General features: G+C 53.5%; 1 protein-coding gene and 1 long non-coding RNA gene across 2 annotated transcripts; both read right to left on the minus strand.

The window, feature by feature from the left end:
• Nucleotides 1-405: 405 nt before the first annotated feature.
• LOC117803683 lies at nucleotides 406-7957 on the minus strand. The gene is made up of 3 exons (XR_004627618.1): nucleotides 7772-7957; nucleotides 6929-7092; nucleotides 406-536 (listed from the first exon to the last, which is right to left on the minus strand). It is a non-coding gene; the product is annotated as an uncharacterized LOC117803683 (long non-coding RNA).
• Nucleotides 7958-8802: 845 nt separating this feature from the next.
• Nucleotides 8803-13870, minus strand: MEX3B (mex-3 RNA binding family member B). The gene is made up of 2 exons (XM_034667801.1): nucleotides 12481-13870; nucleotides 8803-11654 (listed from the first exon to the last, which is right to left on the minus strand). Exons 1-2 carry the CDS (start codon nucleotides 12749-12751, stop codon nucleotides 10204-10206), a joined length of 1722 nt encoding a protein of 573 aa, XP_034523692.1. The 5' UTR covers nucleotides 12752-13870; the 3' UTR covers nucleotides 8803-10203.
• Between the last annotated feature and the right edge of the window lie 1062 nt (nucleotides 13871-14932).

Genomic DNA, 14932 nt, shown 5'->3' on the forward strand with positions numbered 1-14932 from the left:
TCATGACCCTGAGGTCATGGCCTGCATCGAAATCAAGAGTCAGAGGCTTAACCGACTGAGCCACTCAGGCGCTCTAATCAAGTGGTCTCCAAAGAAAAGCGCTCAACAGCGTCTTCTGGACCCCCATCCACTTACGGTTTCTAACCCCTGCCCCACTCCTCCCCAGTAAGGCCTAAGGTGTTCGGAAAAACAACACGCCCGACCGACACCTCCCAGCTGGCCAGTGGCCAGAGCCCATGATGAGACTCTCCTGGGGGAGTGTGTCCAGTCCTTGCCACGTCTGGCCACACGCCAGCAGCAGGTGTGATGGAGCTTGGACAGTCTGTGTGAGCACTGACCTGAGAATGTGCCGGCAGCACGACCAGGCCGAAAGCAAACGAATGGGAGGAGGTGTCCCTGCTCTGAGTCACTGGAGCTAAAGACGAGCGGGCCCAAAGACAGATTTCCTGCAGATCCAAAGCCCTCGAGCTGGGTAGCGTGGACGTGAGAAGATTCCGGGTGTCATGGTCAGGATCTGCAAATCTCTGGTGGGCTGGCTGTCAGGCAAAAGAGAAATTGGACTTGATCTATAAAGCGAAAGCTGCCGGGTGAAGTTCCGGCTTTTGGCTGCGGGCAAAGACCAGCTTTCTCACAGGTGGACCTGACCAGAGGCTCAAGACGGGTGACTTCCGTGGCCGCAAAACTCTTCAAGGAAACGGTGGGTGGACGAGGCAACTCCAGCATTGGGGGAGATAGTGTTTCAGCAAGACTACATTTAAGCTCCCTTCTTGCACCGAGATCCTGCTATGCCCGGGAGCCCCTCATCTCACTCCCCTCCTTCCCAATCCGGCTGCAGTTGCCCTGGCCTGGGACCCTCACCTCCTCACCTCCTCCATCTGGGGTCACTGATCTCTCTTTCCCGTCCTGCTTGCGACCAGCACTTTCATCTTCCTAAAATAGCGTGTTCCTGAGGGAGCCGCTCTGTCCAAAGACCCATTCCCAACCACATACCCACATCCCACGTAAAGGCTTCTCTCTACCTTTCAAGTCCTCAAGAACCTCTCCCCACCGCCATGAGCGCATAAACCCTCTTCCCGTGGGCCTTCCTTTCTCTGCCTCACCACACTTCCACTTGGATCTGTGTTTTTTAAAATAACGCATTTCTTAGGCAGAGGGGAAGGTGCAGGCAAAGGCTCAAATATGTAAAAACATGAGATGTATGCAGGAAACAGTAAGCAAAAGCATTTGCTCCAAAACTCTATGGCCCTCCATTCACTCACCCCTCAAACATCTTCATTCCTCTGTGTTGACTAACAATGACCCAGCCCCTGAGACTTCAAGTCCCCACATCACCCTGTCGCTCCCTACACTCCCGGGGGTCCCCTCTGCCACCACACTGTCCGCTCTACGAGGTGGAACCATATGAAATTGGCATTGCTGGGGCTCCAGAAGGCCCAACATCAGCGATTTCACATGACTCCGTGGAACATGTTTGCAAGGCCCTTTCAAAGTCTCTCCTCTCCTCTGGTTATCCCAGATGCTCTTCGCAGCTCTCACACTGAGCCATCTGCCTCCTCCAGGATCAGGGCCCTGGCTCCTCACCAGCGCCCCCGGCCTATCCTGGCTCCGTCCCAGTCCATCCGGCTCATGGTTACCGGAAAGCAATATGAAAACCGTATCCCCTGAATGCCTGCAGGACACACCCCAAAACTCTCAACCAGGCCTTCTGGGCCCTCTACCATCTACAAATGACCTGTTCAGTTCAACAGGAGCCCTCCCTGGAGGGGTCCCTGGACCTCACCCAGCCCCGTGGTTCCCAAACCTGGCTTCCCGTCAGAATCTCAGGAGCTGTTACCTCATCAGTCTCTCAGTCCATCACTCCAGCTTTACGGTCATTCATATACGGGCTTACTATGCCTAGCACTTCACAATGTTCTTTAATTCATAGATTACTCCTTCGAATAATTTTAGGTTCACAGCAAAACTTAGCAAGAAAGTGCAGAGAGTTAGGGGCGCCTGGCTGGCTCACGATTCTCGATCTCGGGGTTGTGAGTTTGAGCCCCACATTGGTTGTAGAGATGACTTGAAAAATAAATTCTTTAAAGAAGAAAAAGTCTGGAGAGTTTTCGCATACCGCCTCCCCCCCGCCCCCCACACATAGCCTCTCCACCATCGATATCCCACATCGGTGTAGTGCATTTCTTACAGTCAATGAACCAACACTGACACATCATCAACTAAAGAAAAATATTTTAGAATGGGTAATACTTATTGTTTAAAAAGACACAAACACTACAAAAGGATACACAGCAAAAGGTAAGCCTCTCCCCAGCCCGACCCCTGACCCCCAGCCTCCCTCCTCAGAGGTATATTCTGTATATACACGATCAGACCTGCCTGTATGTCTCCACAACCAATTTTAATAAAAATGTAGTTTACTATATAGATGATAATGCATCTTAATTTTTTCTATTAACAATACATATTGGAGATTGTTTAATACCAGTACAAAGTAAAAGCCTTCCTTCTTTTCCACGGCCACCTGCAGGGTTGTCCAAGGTATATATTTACATCTTTAACTAACCACCCCCTTCTGATGGATGGATGGACTTTGTTCAAATGCAGATTCCCAGGCTCCTCCCACAGGTATTGACTTTCAAGGGGTAGATCTGGGAATTTTTATTTTATGCAACTTTTCCAGGTTCCTCTCATGTAGGCATCTCAGGGGACAAAGCAGTTTACAAAGCAGGAAGTGTGGATGAATGAACCCATCTGGGAGGTCCCCCATATAGGTGTGGCTGTGAAAAGCGACCCCAAATATCAGAGTCCTGCTTATAGAGAGCTTCCCAGCGATAATTGTCTTGCAGAGCCATGCACTGCTGTCGAAGTACCTCCTGGGTTATAAAGGAACGTTACGGCAATGCCATCATGGTTTTAATGAGAAATGGGTTTTACTGGACTCTAAATCCCTGGGCGGTAGGGTGAGATATTTTCAGTAAGCGGTATATTAAATGTACTCATAACACCTTGAAGTCACTTCTGAATTTTCTGTAAAAGCAGTTTTCTACATATCTGCACAGGGCACAGTTAGAAAGATCTTGGTTTCCAGAAATCTCTAGTCTCCACTTCACCCATGACTCCCTGTTGGGCAAGGCATTTAAACTCTGTTTCCTGGGCTGTGAAAGGAGGACAATCACAATATCCACTTTAGCCACCTCCTCAGGGGATTGCCGTGAGGTCATTTAAGTAAAAGCATTTTAAAAAGTGTAATGTCTCCTGCACAAAATAAAATAATGGCATTGTATCACTTTTAAAGATACATTGTCCATCAAAATGCTCCTATATAGAAGATTCCGCCTAGGCAAAACTGACTACCACCACTCATGCATCCTACTTTGAATTTTTCACATTCTTTTTGACCTATGAAAATAATATAATTATATGGTTGAAAAAACCCCAAAGGTCATGAGGATATAAAATGAAAAAAAAAATCCATATAGCAAACAAATGGATTAACAGATAGTGATAGATAGCCTTCCGTAAGCCACACGTTATCCTAAATGCTCCTCAGAGCAACACTTTAATAGTAATACCATTACTCTTATCATCCCCATTTCATAGATGATAAAACTGAGGCATAGAGAAGGTTAGTAATTTTCCCAAGTCACAGATAGTGCCAGAGCCGGTGCTCTGTCATCGCCCCCAAATAGCCATCTCATCCCCAAGGATGACCACTGTTCAACAGTTAACTGCATATCTGTATAGTCCTGGATTTCCGCATAACAAATTGCCAAAAAACTTGGACACTTAACACAAAATGCATTTGTTGTCTCACAGTTTCTGTGGTTCAGGAATCAGGGTTTGGCTTAACCGGGAACCTCTGTCAAGGTCTCCGCCAGGTTTCAGTTGATGTGCTGGCCAGAGCTGTGGTCTCATCTCAAGATTCAGCTAGGGAGTCTCTGCTTCCAAGCTCGTTCTCATGGTTGTAGGCTGGTCTCAATTCCTGACAGGCTCCTGGGCCGAGAACCCCAGCTCCTCGTGGCCACACAGAGACTGCCCCTCGGTTTCTCACCCCGCGGACCTGCCTCTCAGGGCTGCCTCAGGACGCGGCTCTATCTGGAATGAACCATTTGAGAAATCGGAGCCTGCACAGAAGCCACAGTCCTTCTATACCTAACTTCAGAAGTCACATTCCGTCTCTTGTGCCATAGTCTCTTCATTAGAAGCAAGTCACAAAGTTCCACCATCACTCAAGGGGAGCGACTACCCGGGGGTGACCATCGGGAGGTGGGGATCACTGAGGGTCGGCTGGAAGGCTGCCTATCATGATAGGCTTGGAAACTTTTCTATGCACACAAAACTTTGCTTTCTCAAAAAGCCTATCTTTTGCATTTCGCCTTTAACAGATATCAAGGTGATCTTCCCGCTTATTATAACGTGGAGAATTCCACTATGCACAAGTTATAGAACTTAATAAACAAATCCCCTGTTGATGGGCATGTAGGTTATTTCAAGTAAAACAGCCTTTTCTCACTAATTTTCTGAATGTGTACGGAGTACGCTTGTGGGCTCTGTGTCGGGTGTTGGGGGCTCAGAGATGGAAGGACGAGACTCCCAAACCTGGAGGCATACTCAGCCTTGTGCGGCAGAAAGACAAGTCAACGCATAATTGTGCTGCCATGGAAGGGGGTAGAAGGCGCCCTAAAGCCCAAAAGAGGGGCTCGGCATGTCTGATCCTTCCAGAAGGAAGTGAGCCATCTCTCTTCCCCAGATGAGCAAACTGAGTTACACACCTGCCATTTGTTCCACCCACACACATCCCCCCCCCGTGAAGACACGTGCTCCGGATGGAACAGACACTCCAGACTCATGGGGTGAGTGGCGCCCCACCTCTCATACCCGGTCAGGCGAGGCTGGGATCCTACAAGTCCCCATGAACGCCCCCAGACAAGGAAGCCAATGCGAGAAAACAGCGAGCTTTGCATTCTGGAGACCAAACAAGCAATTACAGTTTACTTTTCAGTCAGGGGTTTGGCATTTTTCGTCACTGCCTAAATTTGTTCAGGCGACATTTTTATGGAGCTTTTTTTTTTTTTCAGAGTATTCTGTACTCATTTTATCCTCAACAAATGTATATTTTTTGGTGTACCTGGGAAGAATATGTTACAGAATTCTTAATGTTCACTGTTCGATCACAAAACAGCCGAGAGACCACAAGGCTTTGGAGAATATGTCACAGAAAGGTCCTCATGCGCACCTGGCGCTATTCGTGTCCTTGGTACCCCTCAGCAGCACGGGCGCATGGCCTGGAGTCGTGATAGCAACCAGGCCCTTGCTCCGTCTCTCACATCAATTACACTTCTCAGCAAGAAGGAACCATCATCCCCATGCTTGACTGTTGTGTGATGAATGAGGACTCGCTTCTTCTGACATTACCTCCTGTAAAAGCCATGTTTCTGAAGCGGTGAAGATAGGAGCTTTGGATTCAGATAGGCCCAGGGTGGAATCCTAGTCCAGTGTTTACCGACTGCGTGGCCTTAGGTAGGTCATTTAACTTCTCAACAGCTCAGTCTCCTTGTCTTTGAAATGGTTTCACTCCTACCCACCCCGTTGGGCTGGGTGGGCACAAGACGGCTCAGTCAACTGTTGCAATCACATAGGGGATGCTTGACTTGCCCCACCCGCCCCACCCACCCCACCTTCCCCTTTCTGGAGAGTAGGGGGGCCTTAACAGCGGGGGAGAGCCTTTAAGCATCACCGGTGGGGGCAAGGTCAGGTTTCGACTGGATTGGGGGAGAGAGGAAGGCAAGCAGTGGGCGATGCTCAGCATTAGAAGGGCCCTTGTTCCCCAGCTGACACGCAAATGACCTTCTGAAGGTGAGAGTGATCGAAGCCAATACAAAGGCCACTTCTTCCCAAGCTACCTTGTCCCCATTAAGCTTTAAGGACAGCTACTACCAGCCCCGCCCTGGCCTGCAGGCTCCAGACCCCCTTGAGAGGGGGCAACTTTGTTCACACTTCATGGAAAGATAAGGCTTAAGAGGTCAAGGCTCTGGCTCACCTCATCTCTGAAAGCCACTGACGATAATGACGCTTTCCCCAAGGGCCAACTGGAGCAGGAGAAGGGGGCCCAGAAAATAGGTCCGTCCTCAGAACTCACCACAGAATGATCTCAGCCTGACAAGGCAGAAAGGGCACACGCCGGAGCGAGAAAACCCAGGTTTGTGTCTGTGCAGGGACCGCATTTTGAGTATTTGCATTTCACCACAAATAGGCCCAGGAAAATGTCAGTGGTGCGCGGCTGTGGTGAGGAGCATGGGGGAGACCGGGAGAGAAAGTGCTAGGAACATTCCACGGAAGCAGTGTCATCATCAATCGGGTGCAATCTACCCCTCCTTGGTGAATAGAGGAGTTCTTTAATTCTGCCGCCCACCCCCCATGCATAGGCATCAGCTGTCGCCTCTCCCACCGTATTCCTGATACCACCGGAGAAACCCTCCGGAGTAGATAATCCCAGAACGTGGCTGAGGGTCAATCTTTATGCATTTAAACATCAGAAAAACATCACCGATTTCAAGGCAGGGAATAAACAGCAGGGAAGATACATTTTCTTTGCCTACATCGGGGTTTCTTAAACCCTGGCGGGCAGAATTCCTTGCTGTGCCTTGCAGGATGTTTAAGAACATCCCTGGCTACCCCCCCTAGACGCCAGGAACACCCACCCCCATTGTCATACCCACAAATGTCCCCAGAGACTGCCTAGAATTGGGAGGGTGCAAAATCACCCCCCGCCGAGTACTACTAACTACTCCTGCACGTGAGGAAATGAGGGCGGGGGGGAGGGGAGTCCGTTCCCAGCATTTTGTTGCTGCAGAAAGATTTCGGAGGGGTATAAAAGCAGAAAGGGAAGGGCCTGGCAGTCTCAGGGCATGAATATGGGATCTCTCACCTCTCCAGCTGGAGGGCTGTCACCTGCACAGCCAGTGGCCTCCTCCACCGTTGTCATTTGGGGGATCCGGGGAATGGGACAGAAGGCGTGCCTTGGATTAAAAGCTAATGCCATCCAATGCCACTAGCAATTTCCACATCCTGTGCTGGTGACAAGGGCCTGCCCTGCGGAGAAAACCAATGGTTTAAAAGAGAGAAAGCTCTTTCTCCTAAGAAACCAACATTTATTAATAATACATCCCAAAACTTCATGTCAACAAAGGGAACCTCTCACCGCAAAGAAATATAGGCCATCCAAGGGGATGTCGGCAGCCTCAAGATCGGATTTTTTTTTTCCCAAAGCAGCATATGGACCACAAAATATCTCTCAGTGTTAAGAGCCCATGAGAAACTCGAGTCAACGCTTTTGTTTTTTTGCTTGCCTTCTCTTTACTCATTCTGCTAAAGCAGAAAAGCGAAGCTCCGTTGCTAAAGAAGAGTGTAAAAGGAATCTTGGTTCTGTTCTAGGCATTTCTGAACAGCTAACAGGAAAGGTGGAATTGGACTACAGTATCGCTGCTTGCCAGGGCCTCGGCCAACCTCCAGTCCTTGAGGGAGAAGAAAGGGGGTAAACACCGTCTGGGAACGTTCCAGAGTTGCAGATGATGCCAGAAATTTCCCAAGGTGGGCCACTCCTTTTTCCCTTCCCACCCCAAATTCCAGCCTCCTGCCTTTACACGGCAGCATTTAAACCAAACAAATCAGGAGCTACGATGTGACTAAATTTCTGGACAAACAAAAATTAATACAAAAGGAGAAGAGGAACCACCACCAATGTAGGCTGTAGTCCACTGTTTGGACTCACCTGCTAAATGTTACGCATCAGCATGGGTTAAAACAAAAGGCTGCCACATTCTGGGCAGACGCTGTTCTCCAGGGGCAGCTCAGCTGGAAAGTTTGCTGGAAATTCAGTGGCATGCTCTGGTCATTTCTAAATACTCTCTAGAAGACAAGAGTTCAGGTCAAGTGAAAGCACGTGGCTCCATCGCTTGACAAAACCCCACAGCCAGGGAGCAGGTGCAGCCTGCCAAAAGCAAACAGAAAGTTTTCTCAAACAACAACAAACAGTTAACACCCTCAGCCTGTCATCAGCAATTAGCCTGCCCTCCCAGCAGAAGCCTCTTAAGACCCGTCCTGAAATCCAGCTAGGTCCTAGGCAAGCAGAAACTGTCACCGCATGGCTTCCCCCCAAGGAAGGGCCCTCGGTGGAAACTTACAACAGTAGGCACAGCCCTTAGGCCCCCTCTACCCTTAAGGGGCCACGCTGGGTGGGATTCTAACTTTGCTGGACCCCAGGCACTTTTGCTTTTGTGGGCTTGTGCCTGCGTAATAACATCGATATTGAATTGATTTTTGATATAACTTTAAATACCTTAATATTTTATTCTCTTAGTGTTTCAGGCAATATTCTCTCTCAGTGTTTCAGGCAAATTTTAATTAATAGGTTCTTATGGACCTGAAAATTAAAACATTTCCTTTGAATAATTTCATTTCCTTTGGGTTTTCTTTCTTCTAATTTTAAAATAAATTAAACATTTTCCTGCACCCCCCCAAGGTACCCTGGGCCCTAGGCACTGTGCCCACTGTGTCTCAGGGAGAAGCAAGCCCTGATTCAGTAGGAAATTGCAATTTTTAAAAAATACTGTTACCAACGGCCTATATGTCCAGCTCAACACAACTTGGCCTATCCTGAAAGCCCATTCTATTGAAAAAATACCGACACCATATGCCCGGAACGTATACCTTCTCACTCGTCACTCAAGAGTGATATACGCAGGTGGACCCCAAGGGGCTTGAAACAAAAAACAAAATCAACTCACCACACAAGATGGATTTTCTTCAATGTTTTATTTATGTAGAAATACTTAAAAAATGAATAGCACCATTACTTAAGTTTTCCCTTTATTATGTAGAACTTTAACTGTCAGAAAAATAAAACTCTTGATACAATTTCAAATCTTGTCTCAGCAAATATAATATTAGTATTTGACCATGAGGTTAAAGGCCCTTTATCATAAAATAAAATATACTTTGTTTTTTAAACTTTGCTCAGTAAAGTACATTTAAGCTCAAGTAACGTCACCTACATATACATAAACGAGTGGTAAACAAATGTATTAAAATAGAAATACTAAAACTATAGTGGCCCAACAGAAGTTTTGTAGCTTGCACTGAATTCTATTTATACAAATGTTAGAAAGCATCAACATGTTGTTCCTTTTGACATGTTTATACATTTCCGTTTTTTTTTTGTAATAATATAGAATAAAATATGCTTTATATCACTGAATAGAAAATATGCTGGGTGAAGCATTTCTAGAAGATTTGTCTGAACCTATAAAATCTCCATCCCAACAGAATACTGTTCAAAACATTACACATTTTATGGTTTTGTAATTCCGTCACGATTGTGTGGTTATTAAAATAATACAGTGTTCTTTGCCATAAGGCCATACTAAAATAAAAAGATTTAACCCAGCTACAAAAAAGTTCACTGAACTTAAATTAAAATACTTGTAAACATCTTTGCAATATGAAATATAATTTTTCAAGTCAAAAAAGAATAAAATACTTCAATCTGTATTAATGCAATTTCTCTTTAAAACTTTTAAACGTTTTTAATATATAAGAGATATGTTACAGTTTGTTTAACTTTTATAAAGCTGCAGTATCCTGGTTTCACAGGAACTCCTGACCCTTCTACAACATTCAAAAAGGATCCACCGTGTTCTATAATAAGCATCGTAGGAACCCAGCCACAAAGGGGAACACACTAAAACAGTCCACACATCCCATAAGCACTATTATCATCTTCATCATAATAATTATTGTTCATTTTTTTTTCCTACTTTAAGAAAATGGAAAACTTGTGGGGTTTTCTTCTTTTGGAAGCTTCCTATTAAGTACAGTGTAAAAACTATCATTACTAGAATGTCGCCGTTCCTATTATTTATAGAGCATGCATTTCAGGTGGTTTCGGGGGTTTCCCAGGCTATAGTACTCTTGATGCAGATATCCTGGCAAGTTCCTTTGTTTAAAAATTAAATTTTAAAAAACGAGCGGATACTACAGCTTTCCAAGCTCCTCTCGGATCTCAGAGTGTGAGCAGGGGTGGGGGAGGAGAAGGTGGGGCACCTAGGCGGCGGGCTGGCGCGGGGCGGGCTGGGGGGCTGCTGGGGCTGGAGCTGAGGGGCCCCCCCCGGCCCCCCGTGGGGTGCGCGCAAGCGCGCGCTGCCTTCAGGAAAAGATGCGGATGGCCTGAGTGACCGCGGTGTGGCAGACCGGGCACTCGGGCTCGCTCTTCTCGCAGATGCGGTTGGCGCACTCCATGCAGAAGAGGTTGTGGCCGCAGGGCACCAGTGCGGCGATCACTTCGCTCTCGAAGCACACGGAGCAGTCGCGGCTGCCCTTTCGCCGCAAGCCCGACGAGGAGGAGGAGGAGCTGGAGGAGGAGCTGGAGGACGACGAGGAGCCCGAGGTGTCCGACGGCTGCAGGCCCGGCAGCTGCGCCCCCAGCCCGTTGGCATAGGCGGCGTAGGTCAGGCCCCCTCCGCCCGGGTCGCTGCGCACCCGGCGAGCCAGGTGGTGCTCGCCCGCCCCCGGCGCCATGTGCAAGGGCGGGGACAGGCGCGGGCAGCTGGCGCCCGGGTGCAGCCGGCGGTGCACCAGCAGCCCCAGGTTGGCATTGGAGGGCGCGCTGGCGCCGCCCCCGGGAAAGACCACCGAGGAGGACGAGGCGGACGAAGATGCGGAGGAAGAGCACGAAGAGGACACCGGCGCTGCAGGTCCGCCTCCAGGGGAGCGCTCGAACTGAGCCCAGAGCAGTGGCGCCCCAGGCGGGGGAGCGGGAGCCGGGTCGAAGGTGGGCTGTAGCTCAGGACAGCCGTCGGGGGAAGGCACCGAAGCTTCCCCCGACGTGTAGGTGTATCCGTTGCCGTTGTTGTTGTTGTTTCCGTTGTGGGCAAAGCTGAGCGCGGGGCTGGGGGGGCTGTAGTCCGCCAGGCGCGGGGTGGCGGCTGTGCTGCCGCTGGTCCCCCCGCCGAAGTATGAGTCTGTGGAGGCGCTGCCAAGCGAGCTGGAGCTGTCGTTGCGGTAGCTAGAGAAGGGCTTGCGGCCGGGGGTGGGCGTGATGCTGGGGGTGGGCTTGCTCCAGAGGCTGCCTGGGCCGGACCCGCCGGACCCGTGATGCAGATCAAAGCCCACATCCGTGCCGTTGGCGTGGAAGTCGTTCTCATCCGTGAGCTCAATGATACCGCCGGTGCGCAGGGCAATGTGCGCCTCGATCTCCTCGCGAGCTCGGTCCACGTTCTCAGGCATGCCTGTCACCTCGAACACCGGCTCCTTGTCGCGGCTGGGCGTCACGATGTACGTGTGCGTCTGTTGTTGGATGCGCTTGATCGTGGCGCCCTTGGGCCCCACCACGAGCCCCACCACGCGATAGGGCACCCGCACCTGGATGGTGGTCTGTCCAGGCAGGTTGGGCGGCCCGGGCACTGCGCCGTTGAGTGCCGTGTTCTTATTCCGCGAGGCGCGGATCATGGAGAAGTGCTCCGCGGCAGAGATGATCTCCCTCCGAGCCATGGCCACATCCTCCTTCCTGCCCGTCACAACAAAGACAGGCTCCTCCCCGCGAACCGGGGTCTTGATGTAAGTATTGGTCTTCGCCCGCAGCGCTTTGATTTTACAACCTGGGAGCCAGGGTGCAGGGGAGGGAGTGGGGGAGAGAGACAGACACGCCCATTATCCCGGGGTAACCGCGGAGACCTGGGACCGCCCGCGTCCAGGGCTGCGGGATGGCAGGACACGCTTTGGGCGGAAAGGGGGCGGCTCCCTCACTGACCCTGGGCCACGCCACGGGCTGGGAAGCGGGTTCCACCCGCGAGGCGCTCGAGGAACAGCCCATTGGCTGCTCAGCCCTCCCCCAGTAACTGCAGTCGTCCCGAGCAAACCCGAGAATCCCAGAAAAAGTCAGCTGGGGAGATGCCGCTAGGATCCAGCGGGGCGCGCCGTCCGCCCTGAAGACGCGGCGAAGGGGTTCAGGGAAGAGGGCCGGAGCCGCGATCCCCCCAGAACTGGGGGACTGATGGGAAGGGGGGGCAGTCCCGGGACCCATTGTTCCTCCTCTGGGCTCCATTCCGCTTTGCAGAAATCCAGAATCCTCCTCCCATCCGATGCTCACTCCTCCTCCTCCCCCTCCCAAAGGACCGATCAAAGGCCCCCTCCCCCCAGCATCTTATATTTAAATTCTATTTCCCGGGGTAGGCTGGGTGGGGGGCGCTAGGGGAGAAGGCAGTGATTTTAGCAGGATAAAGTGCATCCCGCCGCGGTAGCGGCGCGGCTCCGGGAGACAGCCTGCCTGCACTTTCTTTGTCTGGGGCGCCGGCCCATCGCGCGGCTCTTCCTCTCTCCTCAAGGCTCGCGGGCGCCGCGGATCCCGAGCCCTCTCGCGCCCTCCCCGCGGGGCGGTGGCCCGAGACCCTCTCCCCTCCAGCTCCCCATCTCTGCCGGACCCACCTTGCCGCCCCACGATCTCGGCGACATGCTCGGAACTGGGCACCGGCACGCACTCGGTCATGTTCACGCTCTTCTTGCGCGGCTCACTGTCGTACAGAGAGGCGCCCTCGTCACTGTCCAGCCCCAGCAGGGAGAGCTGATCGAGCGCGAGCTGCAGGGCTCTTTGGTCATCCAGGGTCTCTCCCCCGCCGCCGCCGCCGCCGCCACCGCCGCCTCCCCCTCCGCCGCCGCTGCCGTTGCGCTCCAGGTCTGCAAACAGGGAGCTGGGCATCGCTCCGCCGTGCGCGCCGCGCCCCCGCCGGCCCTGGGCTCGGCGGCGAGAAGCTGCGGCCACAAAGGCAGCCGGGAAGCGAGTGGTCAGGGGCGGGGAGGCCGGCCGGCTGCAGAGGGCTCCGTTGCTCCTTTCTCGGCGCCGGGAGGAGTGGGTCGCTCCGTGCGGTCCGCGCCGGGCAGTGGCTGCACGAGCCCCAGCCTGAGTCCCCACCCCAGATCTGCCGGCGGGTGGGGTGGGGGCAAAGCTCGAGCGGCAGCCGCGCGTGCCCCCCGAGTGCCCGGCTGGCTGGCCACAATGCCGAGCGAGAAGCGAGCAGGCGAGCGACAGCAGCGTTTCTTTAAGGAGCCCCTCCCCGGCTCCTCCACTCCCTCCCGCCCGCCCGCCCTCACTCAGCGCTTTTTCCTCCTCTCCTCCCCGCCTCTTGACTGAGCCTCTGCAGCCAGACGGCTCCGGAGGGGGACGAGGGAGGCGCAACGTCACCGGCGGGAGCTGACACTACAATGCTACTGACACTATCGCTGGGGGAGGCGATTGGCGCGCGCCGGGCCGGGGGCGGGCGGAGGCCGCGGTCAGGGCGAGCCGAGAGCGAGCGCCCCCCACCCCCGCGCTCGCCGCAGCCCGCCCCGTCCTCCTCCCGGCCGCGCCCCTCCCCCGCCGCCGCTAACGCCTCTCTTTGTTGTCTAATGCGGGACCGGCAGGCTCGGGACACTTGCGCGTACCTATCGGCCGAGGACAGTCTGTCCCCAGCCCTCCTCCCTCGCCTGATGGAGAAAAGAAAACGCGTCCAACTCTGATGCCAGCGGCCCGGCTCTAAGAGAGCGGTCCTGAGAAAGTCCCGTTAGCGTCCCCAAATAAAGCACCCCTAGAGCCCACGGTGCCACTAGGAAAAGAGTCTATTGTCTGCCCAAAAGGGCGGTCCGAGCCCTCGGGCTCGGAAAGCGGGACTCGAGGTCCTGGTGCGCGCACGGGCAAAGTGGCTCCTGGCGCGGGTTGCCCACCTGCGCGGGAGCGCAGGAGACACAAAGGCATAGGCCCGCCCGCATCGCTCCTCGCGCGCGCGCGCGCCTGCAGTTCGATCCCCCTTGGGCAGCACTTCGTCCAACTGGCCCTGAAACTGCAGCCGGGCCAGCCAAATACNGCGCCCGCCGCCCCGCCGCTCTTTGTGCGCTTCTCGGGGTGGGGTTGGCGGCGGAGGGAGGGAGCGCCCGGACCGGCCGGCGGGGACGGCGAGCTGCGCCCCCTCCCGGCTCTCCCGGGGCCGGCTTCCGAGAGCGAGGGAAGAAAGGAGGCTTTGAGGGCCGGGGCACGCCGCCTGCCCGCCGGCCGCCGCCCCGTCCCCCGCGCTCTCCCCGATGCCCCTTCGGGCCCCGCGCGCGCTCTTCTCCTTCGTTCCAGGCTTCCCCGGGCTCTCTGTGCCTCCGCGCCCGGTCGGCGGGGCAGCTCCGCAAAGCGGCCGGGGCTGCGGTTTGCCGAGGGCGCCAGTGTCCGCGCGGCGGGATGCCCGCCCGGGACAATGGGGCCATGTGGCCGCCGCCGCGAACGGGCTCACTCGAGGGTACCTGGCGGTGCCGGGGGGCGAGCTCGGGGCGCGCAGGCAGAGGCACCCCGGTGCTTGCTCCCTGCGTGACCCCGGGAAGAGAGAGAGCGCCCGGGCCTCGGTGTGCCCTGCGTAAAATGAGGGAAATCATACCTGCCCTGGCCACCTCGTGGATTCGGAGAATTGACTGTGACAGTGGATGCGAGCGCGCCTGGTAATCAGGCAGTTAGGCAAATGCCTTTACTTTGGAGAACAGGAAGGTGTTCCCGTCTTGCTCACCTGGAGCTGTCTTGGGGCAGAGGTGCTGATTATTTCCTTGGGGAAATGAGGCTTAGAAGCCACTTACAGTGGCCATTTCCTCAGGATGTTTATGTCAGCTTCCCTGAGCCTGGGTGTGTGTTTCTTCAAAGGGAATGATGGATGGGGCGGGGGAGGGTGCTCAGTCCTCTGAGGGAGCCACCACCTAGAACTCCAGTGGAGAATTCTTGTGTTTTTTTGACCTGGTTTACGGACTCAAGTCCCACTAATCTGTGAACGAGGAGGGAGTGCCTTGAGGATGGAGGTTCTGGGGGGAGAGGGTCCTGGCTGGTCCAGGCCCCTCACTCGGGGCCTGTAAACACCAGGGCAGACAGGAAAAGCAC

The sequence above is a fragment of the Ailuropoda melanoleuca genome, chromosome 9 (assembly GCF_002007445.2).
Source record: "Ailuropoda melanoleuca isolate Jingjing chromosome 9, ASM200744v2, whole genome shotgun sequence".
In the NCBI taxonomy this organism is placed as follows: domain Eukaryota; kingdom Metazoa; phylum Chordata; class Mammalia; order Carnivora; family Ursidae; genus Ailuropoda; species Ailuropoda melanoleuca.

Coding starts and splice junctions, on each gene's coding strand:
- MEX3B (XM_034667801.1), bottom strand. CDS start 12,751: ATGCCCAGCTCCCTGTTTGCAGACCTGGAGCGCAACGGCAGCGGCGGC. Junction 11,655..12,480: donor CGAGATCGTGGGGCGGCAAG/GTGGGTCCGGCA, acceptor CCTGGCTCCCAG/GTTGTAAAATCAAAGCGCTG.